We start from the raw sequence: 26603 nt of genomic DNA on the forward strand, positions 1-26603 counted from the left end.
ATAATACTATGCTGTATGTATGCAATAATACTTCTTAGCATGTTTCTCCCAGCAATTCTTGTTTAAAACAATATATATTTAGGTGATCTTACTTTTTTGAATCAAATTTAATTTAAAATACTCATTTATTCTGTTGGGCGAACTGTTAATGTATAACAACATTTTAAGTTGTCCCACATGAAGTATTAAGGATGTTTAGTTGTGTTGCTGAATACCGATGAGTGTTAATTCCATGCTTTCCCTAGTACTGTGTAGAGACGAAGTATCCCAAGACTTTTATGTAAATACTTTTTAGTGCTACAGCTTACTGACAAGTTTAGTCTCATCATTTGATCAGTCTAGTTGAAATGTACCTAACTATTTCAATCGATCCTTTTGATGTTCAGAAGATTAGAAAGGGAGCTAGTAGTATGATGAAGCTATCACTTAGTTCCTTGTGTTTTGTTGTGATGTGTTGTCTGAAGTACTAGAGCAATCTTTATTATAGCTCTTTAACGGACGAGATGTCTTTGCAAAATATTTGATGTATTTTATTTATTATTTGAATGTTTGTGTTTTTAAGTTGTCATTTAGTCTACTGTATCAAATCATTTAGCCTAAGCAGGTTAGGTAATAAATCGGGTAACAAGAAAGTGTGGAAAGGAAAACATAACATTTAAGAAGCTTTTCATCTTTTGTAGGAAGAATTTTAAGTAGGAGATTATCTCAAAACTCATCCCTTTTGCTTTCCCATGTAGGGAGCCACATCAGTGTTACGCCTAGAAATGTGTGAATGTTTTGGTATAACAGAGACAAACTCTGTCCTTTGCTGTTAAGGAGGGTGTGTGTTTAGAGGAAATAGAATGAATTCTAAAATGTTACCTCTTTACAGTATCAGTTAAAGATGTCAACTTCTGATGCTAGTTTAAAATCTGCCCTCTATTTCTGGCATGCTAAAGATAGGGAAATATCTAATTTCTTTCACTAGCGTGTTTGGTGCTGGTATGGTACAGCAATTACAGCATAGGATGTGTCAATTACAGCATAGGATGTGTGTTGAGCACTGCTGATTATAGATGGCTTTATTGAGCTATTTTTTAAGTTAATAGATCTGAGTAATTTGCATATGAATTTTTAAATGAGTGGTAAATGAAATCTTTAGCCTGTCATTAATTTTTATTACTTTTGGAAGGCTGGAAAAAATCTCTGAAACCTAGAAGAAACTGTTGATGTGCTAATGCTCAGAAAGAGCGAATGAAATGGAGAGCTGCCAAAAACAACAACAAAAAACAAAACAAACAAAAAACATTAAAAAACAAACAAACAAAAAAAAACAAACAAGGCCTTACTTACCTGCTTGGGGAAAAATAAAGGAATTTTTTTTTTTTTTTTTTTTTTTTCAGGGGTGTAGGAATGCAGCTTGTGCCACTAAGTGGAGCTGTATGGAAAACAGGTCCTTCTCTTGAATAAAGCTGTTCCTGATCTTTAAGTAAATTATGAATTAACAGCGATGATAGGACATATTCTAAGAGAGTTGGTATTGCAGTCTTTTGTTTGTTTTTAAAAAAAATAACAGCATGATGTCATAAAACACTCTAGTGGATTAAGATCTGACTTTCAGATTTCAGCTAGTGTTTTTCAGGAGGAGCTGTATGAGTGTGGGCATTTCCATGAGGGCTGCAGGGGAATCCAGCCTTAGGCCAGGTGACATCTAGTGTGCACCAGTGATGTAGAAGCAAGCTTAAAATTATTGCTGGATAAAAATGTGTGGGAAATGCAAAAATTATTGGAATGGAGAATAAAAGTAAGAATATCACACAGAGAAGTATGGAACCTCCTGCTAGATTTGGCCAGTTAATAATGAGAAGTGTTTTGATATGGCTGAGCACGTATTCCTTTCCTGTGAATAAGGAATGCAAGGTTTAGTTTTAGAACGAAGGACTATTTTTGGAAAGCTGAAAGATTTCAAGGTTGTTAGGGGACAGTGAAAATAAATTATAGAAGACACTGAGTCATTGAAGCTATTGAACTGAACATGGAAGCTAAAGTATTTTCTGTCTGCAAATAAAGATCGGGTGCTTTTCCAAAGAGTATTTTGTTAAATGTATTGTTCTCTGGCCAGATATAAGTTCCCAAGTTAAGTATATGAGCAGCTGGGTGTAGTTTGTTATTTGACCTGGGAAGGATTTGATTTTTTGCAATCTAATAATCCTATATTGAATAGCTATTGTTGGTTTTCAGTATATTGTTAAATAGTGGGTAACTACTAGCCTTTAAAAATAGGAGGTTGTATTTTGTTAAAGGGATATGCAGGTTTGGACAGTGAAGGACCAGATGCGTTTTGAGGTGATATAGACAGCTTCATGTTTTCCTATTAAATTTGTGATCTTGCTCTCCCATCTAAAGAAAGTAAACTTTAACTGCAGAAACCCTCAACAGAGGAGAAATAGAACTCATACAAATTGCTGGAAAAGGGGATAAAGGCAAACATTTCCAGAATAGTTTGGTAGTTTTAGTTTTTATTCGAAACAACAGCAACACTTAAAAATATTGAAAGTATGCTTTAGTTAACAGTTTCTCTTACCAGGAAGCAGTATGAAACTTGGTTTTATTTATTTTTTATTTTTTGAGTTCAGTATCTGATAACAAAAACAGTAGTGAGGTTTTGTCATTTCTAATTTGTTGGCATTGCTTTTTATCAGGATGCTTGAGTATATTTTTGTCTGCTCTCACCTTGTGTTAACTGTCTGTGGGCGATGGTAGCTAGTTGTTAAGTATGTTGTTTGTGTGCTGCTTGGATAAGGATTATATCCTAGGCACAAGAGCTGAAATACATAGATAAACCCATGCCGAAGTGAAAGATTAAGTATAATGTATGGTTAGCTTAGCCAATTTTGTCAGGGGAAGATGATACTGCTACTAAGAAACAGTAGCTCCACCTGTGTAGCTATTTTTCAGCTGCTGCATGTATTATGCATTCTGCCAAATACCATAATCCCAGCAGATTTAGTTGCTTGATTTGAGCTTGTGGCAGTGTTTGCCACAGTGTATGGCTTAAACTTGAGTGTAACAGAGCTCGATAGCTGGAGACTTTGTATGCCAGGTATTTTAGAAGGATTCCTCCCTTGTACTTAGAGCATGCTTTTGGGTTGTCACAAGCATCCTCAGTTTCCCTGATTTGCTTAGTTTTCAGGGTTTGTCAGTGTTTTGCCTTCAATTGGCCTTATTCAGGGTTAATTGGGTATGAGAAACTGTTGGCATTGCAAAGAATTTAATATTTAACCACAGGAGTGCAGACCAGAGGTTGCCACTCTCCTGTTAGCTGACCCCCTTGAAGCATGTAACACAGGAGTCTCAATGCTGCAAGTGCAGCCATGCAGCTTGCTTTAAATAACATGTAAAGTGGGAAAGGGACAGAGCAATGGAGAGCATCTTTTTTATTGCAAATAAACATGAGCTGAAATTTTTTTTAACAATTGTATTGGCAGTCTTCATGACTGGTTGTAGTGGTAATGTGACATGACTGTTATCTGGAAGTATGTGACCAAGATGGAATTTCTGTAGACATGGCAGCAATGAAGTGTCAACAATACATATGGTTAAAATGCTCTTGCGTTTTTTTTTTTTTTTTTTTTTTTTTTTTTTTTTTAAGCTTTCTGAAACTAAGGTCTTCACTGCTTCCTCTGTTCCAGCTGAGAATCATGTTACTCCTGGGGAAAGGTAAGCTGCTCTTCTATCTTTTCCTCTATTAAAAATACTTCCTTTAGTGAAACCATTTTAGCTTGCATGCATTAAAATATATGTTGAATAAAACACAAGAACAGTCCTGGTCAGAGATTGCTCAAGCTGATTTTAAAATTGTGAAAGCCTTACTTGGAAATAACTGGTTCTGTGTGATCCTATGTTAGTTGTATTTGACTTTGGATGTGGAGCCAAGCTTGTCAAGTCCATGAGGATAATATTCCAAAGACTGTGCCTTTTACACAAGGATCTCTATATATGACAAATAGAATGATAGAAAAGCTTGCATTAGCAAGGAGGAAAATTTTGTGATGGTCATTAAGGTTACTTTTTTCAAGGTAGTGATTTCATGTAGAGAACCAAAACTTGGTGGTGGTTGCCTTTTTTCTTTGTTTTCACTTAGTGCCTGACAAAAGGTCAAGTGAAAATTAGGTTACTTACATGATGCCTGGTGTGATAGAAGGTGATCAGATTTGAGGAAAAGTGCAAAAAATACTTAGTTTCTCTATGTAGTGGAAAGTCTTAGCTAGCAGAATTTCCCTTTCTAGAAGAAACCACTATTCAATCTCGTCATATGGAGAGTTCTTGTATGGTAAGTAGATAAGTAAGATTCACAAAGACTTATTTTTATTTTGGGTATGGCAGATTCATCTAGGTACTGTTAGTGTCTCCTTCAATTTCAATACTGCACAATTGTCATTTTTCTTCTAGATAAACTTGGCTTTTTCTTACAGTATCAATTTGGTAACACTGCTTCAAAAGCCCGTGACTTCCACCAAGGAAACAGAAGGCAACTCATTTGAGGCTCTCCAACAGCAGACCTTTGGCCAAGCCCTAGTCTTCACAAATTCTCAGCACAGCAGTCAGATGGCCTCAGGAACCAGCAGCTCCAGTGCTGTAAAGTCCTATTCTCCTCAGAGTCTGGTAGAGTTGTCTTAACGATTTCTAAGTACTCTACATCTTGGAGAGTAAATATTTCAGGTCAAATGACTCTTCCAGTAATGGCTAGTTCAAGAGATGTTTCAATATTTGTAAAATTTGGGGTGCAGATGTTGAAGGTAATGGATTGAGAATATCCTCACAAAAATGTAAAATATGTGACTCTCTGTGTTTTTTGCTGTGTTCTTTCATGGGCTACACTTCATGAAGGTATTACATGAAGGATGAGCATAACACATCGTGATTTGGAATGAAATTGTTTGTTTATAAAGTGAAATTATATGCCAGAAAACTATGATGTGGTATTTCCAAGCACATATCTGACTTTTCTTTGTGGAAAACTGACTATTTCTGAGTTTTCTGGAGTGAAAAAAGTGGCTTCCCATCTTTAATTGTTTGGAGGGTTTGAAACTGGATACTTGAATAGCCTTTCAAATAATGAATAAAGCTATTAGTAAATGTTAGTTTGGGAGGTCAAGCCTATTAGCCCAATGGAGCTGCAGCTCCATGATCCCAGGTCCAACCAGTAGCAAGGCTGAGAATGTATTCCCAGCAGGCACCTATGCAAACACACATGCAACATATATAAGCAGCCTGCTCCCCTGTGTCTCCCCCCTTAGACATACCCTCCTTGTTTCCCAGGTCACTTTGCCCCTTCCTTTGGCTTGAGGTGGTCACATGCTCACTTGCATTCCCTTGCTTGCTCCAGTTGCACTCGGATGTGTTGGCCCTACTCCAGGCACAGTGATTGAAGTACTCTGGTGCCTGGGCAAGGGATCTGGCTTTACACAGAAACAGCTGAATTTTTAGTTTGTTGTTCATTAGTAATGTAGAGCTGAAAAGGGTTGAACTGTTGCCAAGTAGCAAATGTAGGCATCGATGCCAAGGGGGTATGTTCAAATTACTGAATACTTACCTTTTTTGTGTGCGTCTTATGTGTTTTTCTAGTCTGCAGTTCTCTGTTCTGGCTTTGGAGAACTTGGATCGTCTAAATTGGCAAATTCTACTGGATCCCCAATCTTGGACCAGTTGAAATCTCCAAGTTTGGGTCAGTTTACCTCTCAACAAAACAATAGTAGCTCTACTACCACTACCCCAACTACCACGTCATCTTGGGATTTCAAGCCCCCCATTTCTCAGTCCTCAATCCTTAGTCAGTTTGGTAAGTACTTTGACAGTTTCCTCTGTTTCTATCCTAGTCTATGAATTTTTTTCATCATAAACACAAGTTTGGAATGGACTTGCTATATGGCTTTTTTGTAATGTGCTCCTAATAATATAACTGAATGGGCCATGTAGAGTTCCACTTATTTGCTGATAATGATGCTATGAATATATCAAAAAATAAGTTTTGAGAGATTTAAGCTTATCAATAGAAGTGTTGCATCTTTAAAAATTTTTGAACTTTCATTTAATGGTGTCTTTGAATTAATATACTTAAAAGTTAAATGGAAATTTAATATGACTTTGTTTCTCAACAAGTCATGAGATGCTTATTTTGGTCTTTTTTCTGTGCTGCTTCTAGCTGGGTACCATATTTTGTCTTTCTACTTTTCATTTTTTCTTTCCTAACCACCAAGAGAATTGTGTGAATTTGCAATAAGCATTTTTCTTCATAACATGCATCACATCTTAGCGCTCTTCTGTCATGTACAAGTCTGCACCTGCTGAGAATTATGCCGATTATGTATTTTGTCATTTCATAACTGTATTGATTTTTAATTGAATAAAATTAAGTTAAATGGATAAAAAGGCATGATTTTTTAGGCTGTGTCACTTGTGGCAGTGCTCTCTTTGTGAAGAAAGATGGGTCTTGTATTTGTATGTGTCTGCACATTTCCAAATAGATAAGCAGCCAATTGGGTAGCAGTTAATCTTTTTAGCAGTATTGCTGCATTCAAATGTTATGTATATTTTAAGTTACTTTCCAATGCAATTTAACAACTGAATATACAAGTCTCCTACACTGTGACTGCTGTGGATCTCCTGTGGTTATTAGCCACTGCTCTGAGCCATTGCTTGACTTTGACTATTGGGAAAACTTCGAAAGGGAAAATCTGGAAAAAAAAATCTGCCCATGTCTAGTAACTCTTGACTTTCAAACGGACTAGAATGGTAGATGACTTCCTGCTTGTGCTGAAAATCTCCAGTAAATCTGAATTCATAATACGTCCAAGTGGCATTTCCACGCCCTTTGAAAGTAACCACTATTCAGAGGCATGGTGAATGGTAGTGAAAATTGCAGTGTTTGACCAAAATAAGCCATGACTGCTTTTTGAGGCCTATTATGTGATAATACTATGTGACTGTAAAAATAGGCGTAGGTTCTCATATTCTTAAAGAAAGTTAAATAATGCTAGTTCAAAACTTTAAAGTGTTGAAATCAGGTGTTTAAACTCGTGGTGATATCTGAAAGAGACGGTACACAACTATAGTTGTAAACTGTGTCAAGTAAGTATGTCACAGCTGTAAACTGTGCTAAGCATCCTACTCTCCAAATTCTTAACATAGAGAGAAGCGCTCTAAGAACAGAATTTAATGCTTTCATTTTGGTATTTCTTTTTCCAAATGCTGGCTAGATTTTAAATCTCAGCCCGAACCATCTCCAGTTCTGAGCCAGCTGACTCAACGACAGCAGCAACAAATGCAGGGAGTCCCTCTTCCTCATCTGGGGTTGGAGTCCTCCTCCAAGGTGAAGCTCCGAGAGCCATTGCCAGTAGACACCTCGACAGCTGTTAGCAAAATGTTGCAGCTCCCCAGCATATCTCTGGATAATCAGACAGTGACTGCCCATCAAACCCAGCAGAAACAGATGAAACTACAGAAGCGGAGGATAACTCCAGCATCCAAGGTGTGTAATTCAGTGGAGCTAGTCCTCTATAAACAGGTGCTGTAAGTTACTCAGGAGGAGGAGAGCAAGTGTGGAGTGTGTTCCTTGTCTATGTAGGAGGAAATTTTAAGATAGATAGTTTGCAGTCCAAAAATACAGTGATGTTACCTTTTCCAAGCACATAACTGATTACTCTGTGTGGAAAATGACTGTTCTGAGTGATTTTGGATTGACCTAGTGGTGTCTACAAGATGAAAGTTGGATGAAGGAGGATAAACATGGATGACACCTTCGTATTACAGAATAGCATGGCTTACTCTGAGCTCCACAACTATGATGTAATTGGAGAGTTGGGGTGGTTAGCAGCATATAGTGAGGTGGTAATTGAATAAGCATGTAGTTAAAGGAGGGGAGAGTAGTTGTTTGTTTTTTTTTTTATATACCTTTAGCTAGTGTATATGAAGGAACTGTGACTTTTCTTTAAGATTCCTGCCTCTGCAGTGGAGATGCCTGGATCAGCTGATGTGACGGTGTTAAATGTTCAGTTTGGAGCTCTGGAGTTTGGGTCAGAGTCTGCACTCCCAGAGTTTGGATCAACTTCAAGCAATGAGAATACCAACCAGGCAACCGACAATAGCTTGTACTCAAAATCTGTGAAGTGCGTGCAAATTTCCGTTGTGTTTTCTTATGTGTCCTCTTCAAGGATCAAGTTTGTGCCAAAAATGTCAAGGCAAAGTTACATAGTAATAGAAGGGGGAAATACGATGATTCCTAAGATTTTGTTTTCTGTGGGTGGCATCTTAAAGGAGGAGTCTTGTTTCTACTGGCAATTGAAGTCTCCAAGGATGAGTGAGTTGGAAGCTGGAAATGACATGCACGTAAATAATCTTTTAAGCTGCCTGTTTTAGCATTATTTTCTCATGATTAATTGTCCTGTTTTTCAAATCTTTTTGAGGGTTTATTTGTTCAGAGCCCTAATTCTTCTGCTTTAGATCCAGGAGAGATGAATGTTGTACATTATATATCTGTGTCAATAGATTTGCACCAGATTGCAGAATTAATATTCCAATAGGATGAGAAAAGAGTATGCAGAATTTTTAACTTAAATGCCAAAACTGACAATGATAAATACAACCATACTAGTAACACTTATTTGTTTCTTCATTAAAAAAATTCTTTCAGTTAAAAAAAAAAAAAAAAAAAAAAAAAACTTTTCCAAAATACTGTAAACATGAATTTGGTTTTATAGTTCATGTATTATTTAAACTACTTAGAAAGTAAAAGCCTTGTATATTTTTTCTTCTTTATGTAGCTCATTTTTAGACTGTTATCATAGTATTAGAATTCTATTGCAAGAGGCTAGGTTTATCTCATCATATACCGGACTTCTCTGGATGTAGTTGTTTAAAAAAGTGGAGTTATGATGTTTGATTCTCCCAAAGCAAAATAACAGGTTTTACATTATTAGACTTTCTAATATAAATAATGTAAATTTGAATATATTTTACATGATTCTATATAGTTATATAGGAGCTGATATTTTCATGAGGGTATTTGAGATAACATTTATCAAGATGATCACTAACTTTTGCTTTTTCCAGTGATCCTTTGAATACCTCTTTGCCAATATCCAATACAGTACAGGAGTCAACCTACACAGCCTCTGCCATCACCTCTTCCAGTCTGATTTGCTTGTCCCAGAGCACTAGCCCAGTAACAACAACTTCTTCCTATGACCAGAATTTTGCGCATAGCAGGATAGCATACCAAAGCTCTATGGCTCCGTCTGAATCAACCCCTGTTGCAGTTACGGTGAGTGAATTTCAAAAATAAGACCTTGAAATGAGTTTAAATAATCATGTTGTTTGTCTTAGATTTGTATTACCCTGCTATTTTAATACTTTTAACTGAGCCAAGTTGCATCTTTGATTCCCAAGCCGTTGTGTTCTGTTCTTTCTTTTCTTACCGTATAGCCATTTTCTTGCTGTCCTGTATTTGGTATACAGTAGCCTCTGATCATATAGATTTTGTCATCTTAAATTGTTGACTTTTTTTTTTTTTTTTTTTTTTAGTAACACTGACAATTCTAGTTGAGTTTCTTTCCCTAAAGCTTAGCTTTTCAGAAAGGAACTATCTCTATATATAAATATAAGTCATGATATTTTTCCCTATCTTGACAGTTTTTGTCCAAAGGTAACATCATTTATTAAGTTTATATGGCACCTAGCAAATGGATTCAAAACTGTTTGTTGCTCTTGCAGCATTGCTTTTCTGCTAGTTAGATTTAAACACCAGTAGAAATTAGTTTCATGTTTTATTTTAAAAAGCATATGGGAGATCTAATCTAGGCTGGAGAGGTTCTGTCTGTTTCTCTGGAGGCATTCAAAACCACCTACTTGGTTTGTATAAGGAATGTAGGTGTGTTTTAAGAGAATTTATTAAATGCCTAAGGAACTTGTGAGAATTTAAGGTTCTTGATTTTATTTTATTTTTTACATCTGGCCTTTGATATGTAATGGTTCAGTCACACTTGTCTTCTGTACTAGCTCGTATGTACTGGTGAGGATCAAGCATAGACTATCCACTTCTGTACTCCAGCGTTATCCAAAAAACAACTGGTGCTTCTCAAGTCTTGTCTTTCAATGGAAAAAAATGGCGTTTTGGCGTCTCTGTGTAACTTGGATAGTTAAAATTGTGAGTTGCATTAGATCAAAAGCACAACCATTTCCTATATGTTGATGCAATTCTTTCTTGCATATCGGTGTGAACCTGAAGTTTATGTTGTATACCGTACATGGGAAAGTCTTTCAAATGGGTGTAGTTTGGGCAGTGTATGGGGTTCTGTATGTTCAGGACACCTTGCACTTGAGACAAGTTTATTATGTGGTTTTGTTAAAGGTAGTAACAAGTTAATTTCCACCCTTTATTGTCTTTAAGTTTAGAGTGAATATAGAATTTTGCATGAAGCATGTTGTATGTGTGAATCAGTCTGAAAATGTAATATACCTCTATAAGGTGACTTATTCCATTCTCCTTTGTTTATAGAACGGGCACAGCGGTGTTCGAACACAGCCAACTCTTGATGGTAAGTTTTTACAAAGCTCCATTATATGCAGGACTCTCTCTGACTTTTTTCCCTACCACTTGGTATGTGCACAAGTAGTAACAGTGATACTCGCTTGAAGGTTTTGTACAGTTCTCACTCTTTATCTTTGACCAATTTGAGTTTATTTTGCAATTGCAAAGAATGTACAGCTTGCTAACTGGCTAATACTAATCTATAAAATCAGCCTTATTAAATATATGCTCAAATGTGCAATCCTGGGCAGTCTTAGTGTTAGAAAAGCTAACCACAGTTTTCCCCCTTCCATCTGAATTCCTCTGCTCCAAATTTGATTATGTATGTGCGTGCGCACACAAATTATTAACCAATGTTTCCAATTCCCCCTGGAAAAGCTGTGATTAGCTTTTAATGGTAATGGAACAAAGCCACATCCTTTTAAAGGATTTCTCCTGCGCACAGTGCTGCTTTTGCCCTGTTGCAGCTCTGCGGGCAGTGAGGGGTATGGCCGCTCTCCCCCTTCTGGGTGGCTCCCTGCCTTGCAGTACAGGAAGAACATGATAGTGTTGGTTCTGATAGAGGTGGTGGTGTTTGCTTTGTTCTGGTCCATTCTTCGTGTGCTACTTTACTTTTACTGCCCCTATCGCTCTCTTCCTGGAGTTAAAATAATTAAAATGCATTTTTTGTTCTTCCAGCATTTATGTGCTACTTTATGGAAATTTCCAGGGCAGCAGTGTTAATATGTTACAAATTTCTCACACTCCAATATTAAATCTGTCCTCTTAAACATCTCAATTGTCAGAAGTTGGGCAGCCTTTTTTTTTTCTCCCTCTCCCTTTTCTTTTTAGCTTTATGTGTGGAAAGGAATTGAGTATTCAAACCTGTAAATGCTTTTTTCCCCTCTTCTCTCCCCTTAGCACCTATTTCTGTTTAACTTAGATGTTACAATTTCTTTTAAGAGCTAAGATAGCTTTTCAAATTGAAAAGTTTTTCAAGTACAAAAATAATGAGGTGTTGAAAACCACTACAGGACTGACTTACCTTTTTGCTATGGAAAATGAAGTTCCAAGAATTCCTAATATTTTTGTAGTTACTTTAAGAGCTTCCTTTATTTCCCTTTTCTATGCCAGTTCTCTTTTGACTTCTGTTCTTTCTCTGTATCTCAGGCCTGTAAGCAGGAACCTACCTTCTTCCATGTATCTATTTCACAAATCCAAACCATCTTGAACCTTTGCTTTTTTATTGCTATTTAAAAGTGCTGACCTTTAAACTTTTCTTTGTGCCTTCTAATAATATTATCTATGTTCCTTTGTTAATAATATTTTTTCATCTCATCTTTACTATTGTTCTTTAATATCCAGATCTCATATTCTCTGAAACTTAAGTCATACAAAGCATGACTACAATAATTCATTTCCCAAAGTAGGGGGACATCTATTTTGACTTGAAGTAATCAAATCAGCTCTGGTCTAAATATATTGAGAGCTTTAAGTGTCATTTATTTTTAAATAACTGTTGCCAGGAGGTATGGGGTGATTTAGTTATTGTGTGCCTCATGACAAAGCCTTCACTTTTGTCACTTTTATTTCCTTCTCTCTTCTGTACCCTTATGCCTGTTGCCAAGGCAAAGAATTCTTGTTTTCTTTTTGCATAGCATCCCATCCAGCAACCTGCCTTGAGGCATTCAGGGAGAAAGCTAAAACAATGTGAAGAGTTGCTCAACTCCCAAGCATGTATTTGGCTTTTGTTGAGTGTTTTTAAGTTGATTGCTTTTACCCTCACAAGCATACAAGTTAATAGTTGAGCCCTTGGGTTGTGATCTCTGGTGTTGTATGAAAGCTTGGTGCAGCACCAGACAGGACTTCCTGGGTTTTATTGGTGAGCAAGTGTTCCTAATTCCGTGCTCTTCAGAGGACAAAAATAAAATTGGTATAGGAACAGCAGGGGAATTATCCTGGGCGATACTGTTTCTGCATCTTATTAAAAGACAATCATCCTCGGGAAAGGTCTGTCTATAGTAAATTGATTCTATCATATATAGGTCAAAATATAATGTCCATGTTAAGCATTTCTTACTATTGAAGTCATATAGAGTCAGTCAATATTTGACAATTCTTTGGCTGTTCAAGGTGCTTAATGCGGTGTTCGATGTGACCTTTTATCGGAGCTCATTTTCTTTCTGTACTTTTGACTTAGTGCTCCAAACTGGTAAGTGCCCTCATATTCCAGCGATCCAAACTTCAGACTTGAAAAGTGCAGTGTAAGGGGAAGAGAAGAAGCAGCGGTACAGGCAAATGTAGATTTGTGCAGTGCCTTGAAGACTGCAGATAAATCTCTTTCTGTAAGGGGACTGGAATCAAATGCAGAGAGTTTTGAAATGTGAATGGAATTATGGGCAAAAGTTAGTAATAAATTAATGAGAGGTGAATTGCAGGAAGAAAACTGTAGTTGACTACATATGTACCACTGAAAATCATAAACCTGTTGTAGGCGACAAGCTTAAAGGGGGGGGGGGGGGGGAGAGATAGGTCTGTTGTCATCTGAATTTCCTTTAATAGCCAGACTGTTTGATACCATTACTGGTCTCAGCCCTCAGGCTTTTGTAAATCAGGTGTAGAGTACTGCTGTGTTCCTGAATCCAGCTTAGGGTGTAGGTGTGCTGGAATTGATCTCTGAATGTGTTTTTCTAACTTATTGCAGCTACTTCATCAGTTCCAGCATCTAAGACGGAGCCCCCTCTCTCCCTTCCTTCCGCTGGTTCTCTGCCTAGCGTGGTGTCTACTACTGCTTCGCTTCTGCCTTCAGCATCGCAGCACTCGCCAGCGTTGCCCAGCTTGCCTCAGTCCAGTGATTTGGCCAGCAGCTCACTTTCCCAGTTAAGCAGGTACAGTAGGAGCTGGGATAAATGGAAAGGAGCTGAATTTGGGGGAAAGGGCAAATGCAAATGTGGTCGTGCATGGGAACTGTCAGAGAATAGGGTCACCTAAGTCATTAACTTAAGCTAGGAGATGTATTTAGAGATTAGGATCTTTCTGACTGTGAATTGCTAACCCTGTGCTTTGTCTTAATGATGTAGCAGCTGCTTTACTCACATTTTCATGGTGTATAAACAATTGTGTGTTTCAAAGGGATCCTGCTTTGGTTTTATGCCAGTTAATTTATTGATCCCCTACTCTTTCTTCCTACTTTGTCCACAGTGCCTGCTGTTTGTTCAATACTGTAGATTAGAAATCATTCCTTAACAGTTTACTTCCTGGCTTATTTTAAGCATTGCAGTTTCATTCATGTTTTTATTTCTTGAAATTTAAATATTGAAATGTTTCCCTAAGGAAAATGCGTGGATTTTTCTTTTTCTAAGACATTTTCTTAGGGTGTTTCTAAATAGCAGATTGTTGCTCTTAGAAGCGAGCTCAACACAGCTCATTTCCATTATCTGTTTTTCAGTGCCTGTTGTTTGTGCTCTGTCCTCAGGCATGTGACATCCTAAATGTATACTGGTTGGTGAAGCTTTTAACACTGACCTTTGTGCTGTATTTGGGTATTACAAGAAATCAATGAGGTATCACAGGTTTTTCTCTGTTTCCTAGCTGGGGGTGCATGGTTGATTCCTTTTTATCCAAGTGTGAGTTTTTTTGTTGTTGTTGAATGGAATTGCAAATGTGTCAAATATTGAGGATTATCCCATTCACATAAGAAACATCAAGTCTCTGCATCTTCATTTTTTTGAAAAATTCTGTATATTGGTAGAAATTTTTGTTGGAGAGTTGATGCTATGGGACAGATGCTGACTGACATGAAAGGATGATGCCTGAACTCCAAGCATGTCTGACTGTTCTGCTGACAGCTCTTACCTGAATATCTACTATAGGTCAGATAATGAATTAAGACTTCTTAGCAGAGGGATATGTTGAGTGAGAAAATGTTTTAGAACCACATATTGGACTAAACCATTTCTTTGTTTACTAGCTTAGGTAGTATCACACTGATTCCTGCCGATGGGGCAATTTTAAAGGCTCAAAATGAAATGAGTCTGTGAAACTTCCAGGACTTGGACTGGTTCCTCACCTTGACCAGCTGCCAGAAGTGTCTACTGTTATATTAGGGAATACCATTTAGTCTGAAGCTTTGATATAAACAGTGTAGTGTTTTTCTTATGGCTGTTTTCATGGAAAATAATGAAATGCTTGTGTTGAAGATCTCTCTTGCTCCTGATAGACATGAGGAAGGGCTTGTTGAACCCCTATAGCTATTTTGAAGTGAACATGGAACTATATGAATGGTTGCAGTCCAGTTCAAGTCATTGGGTGATGATTGCTTTTTTTATTTATTTCATGTTGTACTGTGAAAACTCTGATGCTGAACGTATTAATGTGTAAATATTCAAGAATAAGTTTCAGTCATCATACAAGGAGACATTTCATGGTCTTTGGATTATAGATCAATGTTGGTGCTGTTGTTACTGCCTCAAGTTTACAGGGGAAAAGGTGGTGCTAAGTCTAGATTTGCTTTAAAAAACAAAGTTATCTGAGGATGTCTTTCAGCAGTGGATTCTTCGTTTTGGCATTTTACACTGTATATATGACTGAACTAGTTATTCTGATTCTTGTTTTAAATAAGGAAATGACTTTTGGGGGCTGTGATGGTATGAACTGGGCTTGATTAAATTGTCAGATTCTGTAGTAGTCCAGTTTTCCTGCTTTCACAGATGATCTTTATTTGATGGTGTTTTTTTTTTTTTTTTTTTTTTTTTTTTTTTTTTTTAAATCGTGTGTGTGTGTGTGTTAGGGCTCTTGGCAGGCTTATGGGGCAGATACCCTATAGTGCTACTTGATTGAACAAATATTATGCAGATTAAAATAATCAGAAACAACACAGTGAGTGAAACCAAAGCACTGCCTCACCTAGTACTTGTCTTCAGTGACATCCAGTAATAGTTGCTCAGGGAAAGAATGAGAAGCCATGTGGTTTGGGGTTTTAAATGTCCTGGAGTCATTGCTATGTAATTTCTGAAGAGACTGTTCATTTTCTAAAAATGCAATAAACTGATAAATAGGAGAGTAGTCTTTTAGATTCTTGTTGCAGTGTTTTTTGCAATGTTGTCAGATATTAGCATGTTAACATGTTCCTGTGGCAGCCTATTCATTTCATGTTGTAATTAATGGTTGACTATGTACTTTAATTTTTTTCACTAAGCAGTAGATAGGGCAGTAATTGGTGAAAGGAAAGAATGTGCATATACTTAATATGTGTGCTTAAGATAAGCTGGGTCTAGGATAAATTAATTGTACTAATTCTTTACAATTTCTTTCTAGCTCCCTTTCCAATCATCAGAGTAGCCTCTCCCCTGCCTCAGTGTTGTCTTCAAGCACATCACATGCAGTAAGTCCTGTTTGCATTTCAACGGATGTTTGGCATGTGGTCATTTTATCTGATGGTTAAGACCTTCCCTGAATGCCCTCAGGGGAGGAGGAAACACTGCCAGCCATCTAGTGGCAAAAAGTTTCTTTACTCTGTGATTTGTGCTCAGTTGTGAATAACTGCTGCAGACACTTGCCTGTTGCACAACTGCAGAAGAAATTTCCATTCCAAGCAGGGAGAGGGAGTAAACTTATTTTATTTGTAGCAAATGTATTAAAAATAATATGTAAAAGTGTGTCTCAAACTGCTCCTAAAATAGGTGATGTTAGAAGACTTCACTGAAGATGATAACTGCCAAAGTATGGGTGTTAGCATGATATGTGTAATGATATACTACAGATGATATTAGAATTTACCATGTGCTGTTGCTGTCATCTGTATATTTAATGCATTTGAGATTAAATGAATGGTATTGAATAGGGTACTCTAGGTGAGGTTGCACAAATTAAATGACATACACAGCTTGGCAGTTTTGTGATGAGTTACCTCTACAAATCCAGCTGGAGCACACAGATAAGTTACTGTGAGCCTGACTTCTTGTATCTGTGTGTGTTGGTAATGCTCTGTCCCTATTAGATGTGAATCTTGAGAATTCACTTATCCAAATGATCTTTACTGTGGTCAGAGTTGTTTTGGCTCCTGTGTGTTGATGATACTGCAAGTTCTGCAAGTGTGATCAGCTTACAGTTAAAGCACTGAGTTGTGCTGGATTCAATCCAGACGCTTTAAAGTCACATGTTTCTGTTAGATCTCTGTATTTTGGTTTACTACATTGATCCTGTTATAGGGCTTTCCATTTTAATCTTTTAATTCAATTAGCAAATACCTTGAAGAAATTTTGATAGAATCATAGAATCATTAAGGTTGGAAGGGACCTCTAGAGGTCATCTAGTCCAACCCCCCTGCACACGCAGGGTCACCTAGAGCACGTGGCACAGGACTGCATCCAAGCGGGTTTTGAAGATCTCCAGAGAAGGAGACTCCACAACCTCTCTGGGCAGCCTGTTCCAGTGCTCTGTCACCCTCATTGGTTTTTTTTTTTTTTTTTTTTTTTTTTTTTTTTTTTAAATCCTTAAGTTCATGTGGAACTTTTGATGCTTCAGTTTCCAGCCATTTCCTCTAGTTCTGTCGGTGGCCACCACTGAAGAGAGGCCAGCACCATCCTCCTCACTGCCTCCCTTTGAGGTACTTATAGACACGGATTAGATCCCCTCTCAGCCTTCTCTTCTCCAGGCTGAACAGGCCCAGCTCCCTCAGCCTCTCCTCATAGGGCAGATGTTTCAGGCCCCTGATCATCCTTGTGGCCCTGCGCTGGACTCTCTCCAGCAGCTCCACATCCCTCTTGTCCTGTGGAGCCCAGAACTGGACACAATACTCCAGATGTGGCCTCACCAGGGCTGAGTAGAGGGGCAGGATCCCCTCCCTCGATCTGCTGGAGACGCTCTTCTTAATGCACCCCAGGATCCCATTGGCCTTCTTGGCCACGAGGGCACACTGCTGCCTCATGGTCAACTTGTCGTCCACCATGACACCCAGGTCCCTCTCTGCAGAGCTGCCCTCCAGAAGGTCGGTCCCCAGCCTGTCCTGGTGTCTGGGGTTATTCCTCCCCAGGTGCAGGACCTTGCACTTGGCCTTGTTGAATTTCATGAGGTTTTTCACCGCCCAGTTGTCCAGTCTGTCCAGGTCCCTCTGGATGGCAGCGCAGCCCTCTGGGTTATCGGCTACTCCTCCCAGTTTGGTATCATCAGCAAACTTGCTGAGGGAGCACTCTGTGCCTTCATCCAGGTCATTGATGAATAAATTGAACAGGACTGGACCAAGGACTGACCCCTGGGGGACCCCGCTAGCTACAGGCCTCCAACTAGACTCTGCACCGCTGATCACCACCCTCTGAGCTCTGCCATCCAGCCAGTTCCTAATCCACCTCACTGTGCACTCATCTATCCCACACTGCTGGAGCTTGCCCAGGAGGATGTTGTGAGGGATGGTGTCAAAAGCCTTGGTGAAGTCGAGATAGACGACATCCACCGCTCTCCCCTCGTCTATCCAGCCGGTCATTTCATCATAGAAGGCTATCAGGTTAGTCAAGCATGATTTCCCCTTGGTGAATCCATGCTGACTACTCTTGAGCACCTTCTTGTCCTCCATGTACCTGGAGACAACGGCCAGTATGAGCTGTTCCATCACTTTTCCGGGGATGGAGGTGAGGCTCACTGGCCTGTAGTTGCCTGGGTCCTCCTTCTTGCCTTTTTTGAAGACTGGCGTGACATTGGCCTTCTTCCAGTCCTCCGACACCTCCCCTGTAGTAGCGTCCTATTTTAAAACAAATACTATCTTTTGGAAGAACGTGAGAGTTAATATAAAATTACAAGAACTGGCTTAAAGGAGTATGTGCTCAAAAGGAAAGGAATAATGCAATGGAGGGACTTTTGAGTTACTCTGATACTGTGATGGCTATAGCTGTTTGAATTTAACTCTCAGTAACAGTTTTCTTTGAAAACTTAAGAGAAAGAGTTGCAAGTATGCAACTTAGCTGCTTGTCCTATATTCAGGTAATGAATATCATATTGCACATTCTCTTATATATGCTGCTGTTATTTAAAGTTGTGGAGTTTTTTTCCCCAGCATCTTCCACTGCGATTTATTTGCTGTGTGATCCTCATTCTTTTTGTCTCCTTTCTAGCACACTAATGTTGAGAACACCACTTCGTTCCAGCCCTCAACAACTTTTTCAACTGCTTCAACCTCAGCCACTAGCACCACCTCTTCGGTTGTCAGCATGGCCAGCAGTATGAATACTACAAACAGCCTTGGCCTGAGTGTTACCAGTGTGTCTATACCAGCTGCTACTACGCGGGCAGCTCCCTTAGTGTCTTCAGGTTTGCAATGTTAACAGATCACGTGGATAGAGGACTTCAGTTTGCAGGGCTGTCAGTTGAGCATCTTGCCAGCAGTAACTACGCTTAAGAAATCCAATCTTGATTAGCACTTTCAGCATGCTTTTTTTGCTGGCTTATCAAGTTACCTGCTTTTGTGTATTTGAAATATTTGTTAGGGCCTTATGTAGTATTTATATAGCGCCCTCCATCTCTGAAGAGCTTTGTAATTGGACATCAGAGCAACTCTGACTTAGTAAGCTTTGGGCTAGTAAATTTGTCCAGTTTGTATTCTAAGTTGTGATTGGCTCCTGGCATGAGATCACTTTAGCTTTAATTTCAGTCTTCTCTGTGACTTGAATTCATTTGGCAGTATTAAAATTCACTGCAACTTCCTCATTATCATATATCACATCCCTACTGACACATTTACAGAAGGGGAAAAGTATTTGATGTCTGGGTCATGCTACAGCGAATGCCCAATTTGAAAAGGATATCCACAGAAGAAGGAAGATGGCAAAGGCTTCTTGCGCTGAAGTGGAAGCCATGCGAAATTGCCCTGTTGTTTCTCTAATCGACCTAAACCACTACAAGAAAATCCTGTCGGGGAAAGTAAAGATGTAAATATTAAAAATAAACCTAAGGATTTCCTCTCTTTCCCTTCTCACATTTTGGAAGTGAAGCATCTGATGACTGGCAAGAGAAAGCACATTGTTACCCTTCTGCTTCCTACCACTGCTTCATGGATGCAATTGAAACGGCCTCAGTCTTCTCTTTGCTTTTCCTGACCTCACTAAGTCACCCATAGAAAGTATGCTGACAACATTTAGTGCTTTTTTGTTGATGGGGGCAAGGGAGGAATGTGTGGATGGGGCAAAAGCTAGAGCAGATAATTTGCTGTCTTAGATTGACATCAATACCTAAAGTTTACCTTGAGGAGAGGACCAAGGAAAGGACCTTTCTCCCCCTTCCCCCTTTGCTTTTTAAAGTTTCTGTGTTTTGGTTCTACAGGCAAAGCTCCCCCAAACCTGCCCCAAGGTGTACCACCCTTGTTGCATAACCAGTATATTGTGGGACCTGGAGGACTTCTGCCTGCCTACCCAGTAAGCAGTTTAATAGTACCTGTCCTTAATCACTTAACCCTTGCTACAAGAAGATCCTCCAGACCTGCTGCTGTCTATGCCAAGGCATTTGTGTTAGCACATTTTGCATCTGGAATCCTTGTTCCAGCTGTTGAAGAGTGTGTGAAATTGGTCAGTGGGAATTTACTGTTGATAGCAAATTTTAAAACAGACTTGATTTGGCTGTTGAAATTGAATGTGTGTTTTGATATGGTTTTCAATGTAATCGGATTTTTGACCATTTTAGTTGGTGTTGGTTGATTGTGTGTGTGGGTGTGTGTTTGTGGGTGTGTTTTTTTTTTTTTTTTTTTTTTTAAACTGGAATAGATGATTGCAGTTGTGCTTGAAATGTGCTGTGAAATCCTGTCTGTGTATTTTGAAACACATAACTTCTTGATATCTGATCAGGTTCAATATATTTTTATTTTACCTGTTTTCTGAATCAGAAGCTTTATTCTAATGTTTTTCTTCATAGATTATACTGAATGTGAGGGATAGCTATGGGCTTCTCTGTGGCCTTCTCACTAAATCCTAAACGATCATATTGTTGGAAGCAGTGATTGCATAAGAGTGCTGTTGCATTTAGTGCTGGATTTGAATGCCCTGTAGACTTTCCACTAGTTAGTAAATGGCATAACTGTGAAAACAGTGTTGAGGACTGGAGAGTTAAATGCTGTTCAGAGGTCTGCTGTCATGAAAAACAACATTAGTTGGAAAGCTATTTTAAGCTATACTACCGTTAAAATACTGCACTGCACCTTGATAGCACAATATAGTATTGCACCTCCAAAAGGGGCTGTGTCTAGATCAAGCTTAGTTGAAAGCCCTGGAATAGTTACTGTTCAAGTGTTATAATGATGTTGTATTTTTACCTCTTTAAGCAGATTTATGGTTATGATGATCTCCAGATGCTTCAGTCCAGGCTACCAATGGTAAGTAAATGGCTTAGATTTTTCACTTTAAACAGAGAAATCTTCAGAGCTGGCCCTCTGTGCAATACAAATTTGATGGTGACTGCATATTCTGTTTGGTCATATTTTTGCCAACAAAGGTTCTCCAGGTGGTGTAAACTCAAGATGAATGATTTATTGCCCTGTACATTTCTCCATCCTGCAAATTCTTTTAGCAGAAAAGTGTACTTTCTGCTGTTCAGTGGAGATTTTTTTTCTGGATTGCCTCAGAAATATCTTTTCAAACATCTTTGCAATCCGAGTGCTCTTAGCTTTCTTCTTAGGAGCTGCTGCTCTTAGGAAGGAGTAGGGTTGAACAGCAAAGCATAGTATGCAAATTGGCAGTCAGTAAGGGGTGGCGCTGCTGCTGAAAGGTGACTAATATCTGATAATGAATTAATGTAAACTAAAATAGAGTTTTTAGCACAAAATGAAAATATTTATTTAATTCATATTTAAAAAGAAAAAGTCATAGAATCATAGAATGCTTAGGGTTGGAAGGGACCTCTAGAGATCATCTAGTCCAACCCCCCTGCACACACAGGGTCACCTAGAGCACGTGGCACAGGACTGCGTCCAAGCGGATTTTGAAGATCTCCAGAGAAGGAGACACCACAACCTCTCTGGGCAAGCCTGTTCCAGTGCTCTGTCACTCTCACTGTTTAAAAAAAAAAAAACTTTTCCTTAAGTTCCTGTGAAACTTTTGGTGTTTCAGTTTGTGGCTGTTTTCCCTAGTCCTATCAGTGGCCACCACTGAAAAGAGACCAGCACCATCCTCTGCACTCCCTCCCTTGAGGTACTTATAGACACTGATTAGATTCCCTCTCAGCCTTCTCTTCTCCAGGCTGAACAGGCCCAGCTCCCTCAGCCTCTCCTCATAGGGCAGATGTTCCAGGCCCCTGATCATCCTTGTGGCCCTGCGCTGGACTCTCTCCAGCAGCTCCACATCCCTCTTGTACTGTGGGGCCCAGAACTGGACACAGTACTCCAGATGTGGCCTCACCAGGGCTGAGTAGAGGGGCAGGATCACCTCCCTCGACCCGCTGGAGATGCTGCTCTTAACGCACTCCAGGATTCCATTGGCCTTCTTGGCCACGAGGGCACACTGCTGCCTCATGGTCAACTTGTTGTCCACCATGACACCCAGGTCTTTCTCCGCAGAGCTGCTCTCCAGAAGGACGGTCCCCAGCCTGTCCTGGTGTCTGGGGTTATTCCTCCCCAGGTGCAGGACCTTGCACTTGGCCTTGTTTAACTTCATGAGGTTTTTCACCGCCCAGTTGTCCAGTCTGTCCAGGTCCCTCTGGATGGCAGCGCAGCCCTCTGGGGTATCGGCTACTCTTCCCAGTTTGGTATCATCAGCAAACTTGCTGAGGGAGCACTCTGTGCCTTCATCCAGGTCATTGATGAATAAATTGAACAGGGCTGGACCGAGGACTGACCCCTGGGGGACCCCTCTAGCTACAGGCCTCCAGCTAGACTCTGCACCGCTGATCACCACCCTCTGAGCTCTGCCATCCAGCCAGTTCCTAATCCACCTCACTGTGCACTCATCTATCCCACACTGCTGGAGCTTGCCCAGGAGGATGTTGTGAGGGACGATGTCAAAAGCCTTGGTGAAGTCGAGATAGACGACATCCACCGCTCTCCCCTCATCTATCCAGCCGGTCATTTCATCATAGAAGGCTATCAGGTTAGTCAAGCATGATTTCCCCTTGGTGAATCCATGCTGACTACTCTTGAGCACCTTCTTGTCCTCCATGTGCCTGGAGACAACGGCCAGTATGAGCTGTTCCATCACTTTTCCGGGGACGGAGGTGAGGCTCACTGGCCTGTAGTTGCCTGGGTCCTCCTTCTTGCCTTTTTTGAAGACTGGCGTGACATTGGCCTTCTTCCAGTCTTTCGACACCTCCCCCGTTCTCCAGGATCTTTCAAGGGTGATGGAGATCGGCTTAGATATGACCTCTGCCAGCTCCCGCAGCACTCTGGGGTGCATCCCATCAGGGCCCATGGATTTGTGGGTATCGAGTTTCTTTAGGTGCTCTCTGACCCAATCTTCCTCTACCCAGGGCAAGTCTTCCTCTCCACCAGCTTCTTCTCTTGTCCCTAGGGCCTGGGGCTCTAATGGGCTGCCCTTGGTAAACACCGAAGCAAAGAAGGCATTCAGCAACTCTGCTTTTTCTGTGTTATTTGTAACCAGGGTGCCCGTCCTGTCCGCCAGCGGACCCACGTTTTCCCTGATTTTCTTTTTGCTGTTAATGTATTTAAAGAAATTTTTCTTGTTATTTTTAATGTCCCTTACCAGATTGCGTTCCAACCGTGCCTTAGCTTTTCTTGTTGCATCTCTGCATTCCCTGACTATGTTCCTGTATTTCTCCCAGGGGCCCTGTCCTTTTTTCCACATTCTGTATACCGCTGCCTTCTGCTTGAGCATTGCCACAAGCTCCTTGCTCATCCACACAGGTCTCCTGCCCCCTCTGCCTGACTTCTTACACACAGGAATGCACTGTTGCTGGGCGTGGAGGAAGTGCCGCTTGAAAACTAACCAGCTCTCTTGGGCCCCCCTTCCTTCTAGGGCTCTAGCCCATGGGATTCTACCGAGGAGGACTCTGAAGAGGCCAAAGTTGGCCCTCCTGAAGTCCATCGTCGCAAGGCTACTTACAGCCCTGCCTCCTCCTCGTTGGATCCTGAACTCCACCAACTCATGGTCACTGCAGCCGAGGCTACCCCCCACCTTCACATCTCCTACAAGTCCCTCTCTATTTGTTAGCACGAGGTCCAGCAGCCCACCTCTCCTCGTTGGCTCCTCCACAACCTGCATCAAAAAGTTATCGTCGACGCTCTGCAGGAACCTCCAGGACTGTTTGTGCCTGGCTGTGTTGTCCTTCCAGTTGATGTCAGGGTAGTTGAAGTCCCCCATGAGAACCAGGGCCTGTGACTGTGAGGCAATATCCAGCTGCCTATAGAAGGCCTCATCAACCTCCTCGTCTTGGTCAGGTGGCCTGTAGCAGACACCCACCACAGTGTCTCCCACATTAGCCTGCCCTCTAATCCTTACCCACAAGCTCTCAACTCCCTCATCCTCCACTCCCAGGTTGAGCTCCATGCATTCCAGTTGCTCTCTCACATAAAGAGCAACTCCACCATCTCGCCTTCCCAGCCTGTCCTTCCTAAAGAGCACATAGCCTTCCATGGCAGCGCTCCAGTCGTGCGAGCTATCCCTCCATATTTCTGTGATTCCGATGAGATCATGACGCTGGGACCGCACACAGATCTCCAGTTCATCCTGCTTATTCCCCATGCTTCGCGCATTGATGTACAAAAGTCATGTCTTAAAAGTGGGTATAGTTCAGAAACTGAGAATAGAGAAAATAGCAGAAGAAAATTACAGGGCAAAAATTTGTATTCAGAAGAAATAAAACAAACTCAAAATAGCAGCATTGGCTAATTAAATAAAGCAGTAATGTTCCATATACTGAAAAAAAAAACAAAACTGTGAAAGAGATAGTAAGGTTTGATTTCAAAAGAAGTTTTATGATTGTATTACAAGATAAAAATGAGAAGCTGGCTATGTTGTTACTGGGAGGTTATTCATATATTTGTAGATGGTCTTAAATTAGGGTTCCATATTGCTGGCTTGCAGTGACTTGTAAATAAATGATAAGGAACATTACTGAAAGCTTCTTGGAGATGTATTTTTTTTTTCCTAGTCAAAGTTTCGAAACCTGAAAAAGTTCCAGAGAGGAGATAATTCTCTGTTGAAATAAAAGACCTGGCTAAATCAAGACATGGCAATTTGATATCCGTTCCGGAAGAGTAATGGACGGTTGAAAAAAAATTATGGGAAAGAGTCACTTAAATTGCAATAAAGTTATTAATAGCAAAGAAGAGATTCTATGATGAATTAGGGAAATGAGGGTATTGGTATTAAAGTGGAATCTTCCCTCATGTCCCACAGGTATCTAAGACTTAAACTTATGGACAGAATGTTTCCCTTGATGATTTTAAGAGAGGGAAACAGGGAAAACAAGCAAACAGTATTTAAAAAAAAAATGTACTGAGGTTAAGATTAAGCAAAAGAAAAACTGTAAATGATAAAAATTATAAGGGGTTATTATTGGAAAAAATGTTTAGAGTTGCCTCTTAGTTCTACATTAGATGTTTTTTCCCGCCAGAGAAGTGATGATAAATTTACTTAGGGGCATATCAAACATGTCAAGAAGATTTTGTTAAAGACAAGGGGATAAGCTGTACTTGGCCCATGGGAAAGTGTTGCCTCCTTAGGGAGTGTAGATGAAGGAGGTGAAGCATGCGAGCAAAGATAGTGTGCACGGTATCTGTGAGCAGCAGGGTTGGAGATGGGAGAGCTGTGGGCTTTTCCAGGCTGCAGGCAGGGTGGATGGGTAAATGCTGCTGCCTTTCTTGGGGAAAAACTTAGAAGGCAGGGGGACCTCTGGCTTAGGGCATCTTGGCATCTGGTTGGAGGTGTTAGTACCAAGCAGCATGTTTGTGATCTCATGCCTGGCTCCCCACTCTTGTGGGGAGTTCTTAGGTTGGTGCCAAGGAGGTGTTTGTAGATTTTTACCTGTTATTTGCATTAAAAAGGGATAGTTAAGGAGATGAGATGGGGACCTTGATGCTGTTGGTTTTATATCCTATTGAGATGGGAAACAACTTTAGAAATACAGCAGCAATGAAGAGGAGGGGCCAATTGATGGGACAACACACATACAAAGAAATTTTATTAAGGCTCAGGCAAGCTTTCTTGGATCAGGAAGAGGATATAATGATGACTTTGTCAAAATCTGGAGTTTCTCCTGGCTTGAGTTGATAAGAAGAGTAGACTTAACTGTGCTGCAGTGTCTGTGAGAGACTGTCAGTGAGTCTACAGTTTCTTAGGAGGGAGGCACTGGTGGTGGCACAATGGAGCTGTTTGTAGTGGCCTGTGTGACATTGACAGGGTGGGAAAGGTTTTATCAAGTGAAAACATGGTGTGCGTGAAAAAGTTACCTGTGACTGTTGTGGTAGGCTCTGCCTTTTAATAAGGTCACTTTATGATGGTCACCCCAATTTATAAACAAGAGATATTTGTTGGTGACTGAAAATATAAATAAAACAAAAAAAAATATAAAAACACGTAAGTGCTCATTGGGGTGCGAGAGTCTCAGTCAGTTATTGTAATCTGCTGATTCTGTTAGTAAGGATAGTCCACAGTGCAGATGATGAGATACGTCCATACAAATGACAACATGCGCATCTTACAAGGGTGAGGTAGGGATCTCCTGAACTTTAACAAGGGCAGGTGAAGTATCTTCAGTGTGGGATGGTTTAAGGTGCTGTGCCCTGCAGGAGGTGCAACCGAGTGACCTGGACCCATAGGTGAGCACCTCAAGGTGCTGCAACCTGCTCGCAGGGGTGAGCTGACCTAAGTGAGCTCTGGCGCTGGCTTCCCACTGGAATGAGGCTGCTATGGTTCTGTGAAGCCCATGAGATGCAAATTATTTGGAACAAGTTTTTTATTTGCTTGAATAAATAGAAGAATAGATGGATACAATAATGAGAATAAATAGGATAAGTTAAATAAATAGATGTTGAGGGTGGGGGTGTGAGGGTCGGGGCAAGCTGGTGTTGTGAGCGGTTTCCTTTGAGGGGAGCAGACAGTGCAGAGGCTGGGATGTGCTGGTGGAGTGG

The 26603-nt window shown here is 40.3% G+C and overlaps 1 protein-coding gene and 2 non-coding genes across 3 annotated transcripts in view; all 3 read left to right on the top strand.

The window, feature by feature from the left end:
• The window catches only part of LOC104576558 (ubiquitin-associated protein 2), an 87037-nt gene that overhangs the window by 50905 nt on the left and 9529 nt on the right, over nt 1-26603 (top strand). The window contains exons 10-21 of the mRNA XM_088536680.1: nt 3632-3699; nt 4455-4644; nt 5608-5821; nt 7239-7510; nt 7975-8147; nt 9091-9301; nt 10535-10574; nt 13251-13434; nt 15863-15929; nt 18652-18847; nt 19856-19947; nt 20847-20897. Of these exons, the coding sequence (XP_088392806.1) occupies nt 3632-3699; nt 4455-4644; nt 5608-5821; nt 7239-7510; nt 7975-8147; nt 9091-9301; nt 10535-10574; nt 13251-13434; nt 15863-15929; nt 18652-18847; nt 19856-19947; nt 20847-20897 (1758 nt within the window). The remainder of the gene's footprint in view (nt 1-3631; nt 3700-4454; nt 4645-5607; nt 5822-7238; nt 7511-7974; nt 8148-9090; nt 9302-10534; nt 10575-13250; nt 13435-15862; nt 15930-18651; nt 18848-19855; nt 19948-20846; nt 20898-26603) is intronic.
• Nucleotides 4942-5025, top strand: LOC148591851 (small nucleolar RNA SNORD121A). The gene has a single exon (XR_015914014.1). It is a non-coding gene; the product is annotated as a small nucleolar RNA SNORD121A (small nucleolar RNA).
• LOC148591852 (small nucleolar RNA SNORD121A) lies at nt 7636-7718 on the top strand. The gene has a single exon (XR_015914015.1). It is a non-coding gene; the product is annotated as a small nucleolar RNA SNORD121A (small nucleolar RNA).

Source organism: Tinamus guttatus, unplaced genomic scaffold, assembly GCF_059628265.1.
Source record: "Tinamus guttatus ecotype Peru unplaced genomic scaffold, ASM5962826v1 Tinamus_guttatus_pri_ptg000696l, whole genome shotgun sequence".
In the NCBI taxonomy this organism is placed as follows: domain Eukaryota; kingdom Metazoa; phylum Chordata; class Aves; order Tinamiformes; family Tinamidae; genus Tinamus; species Tinamus guttatus.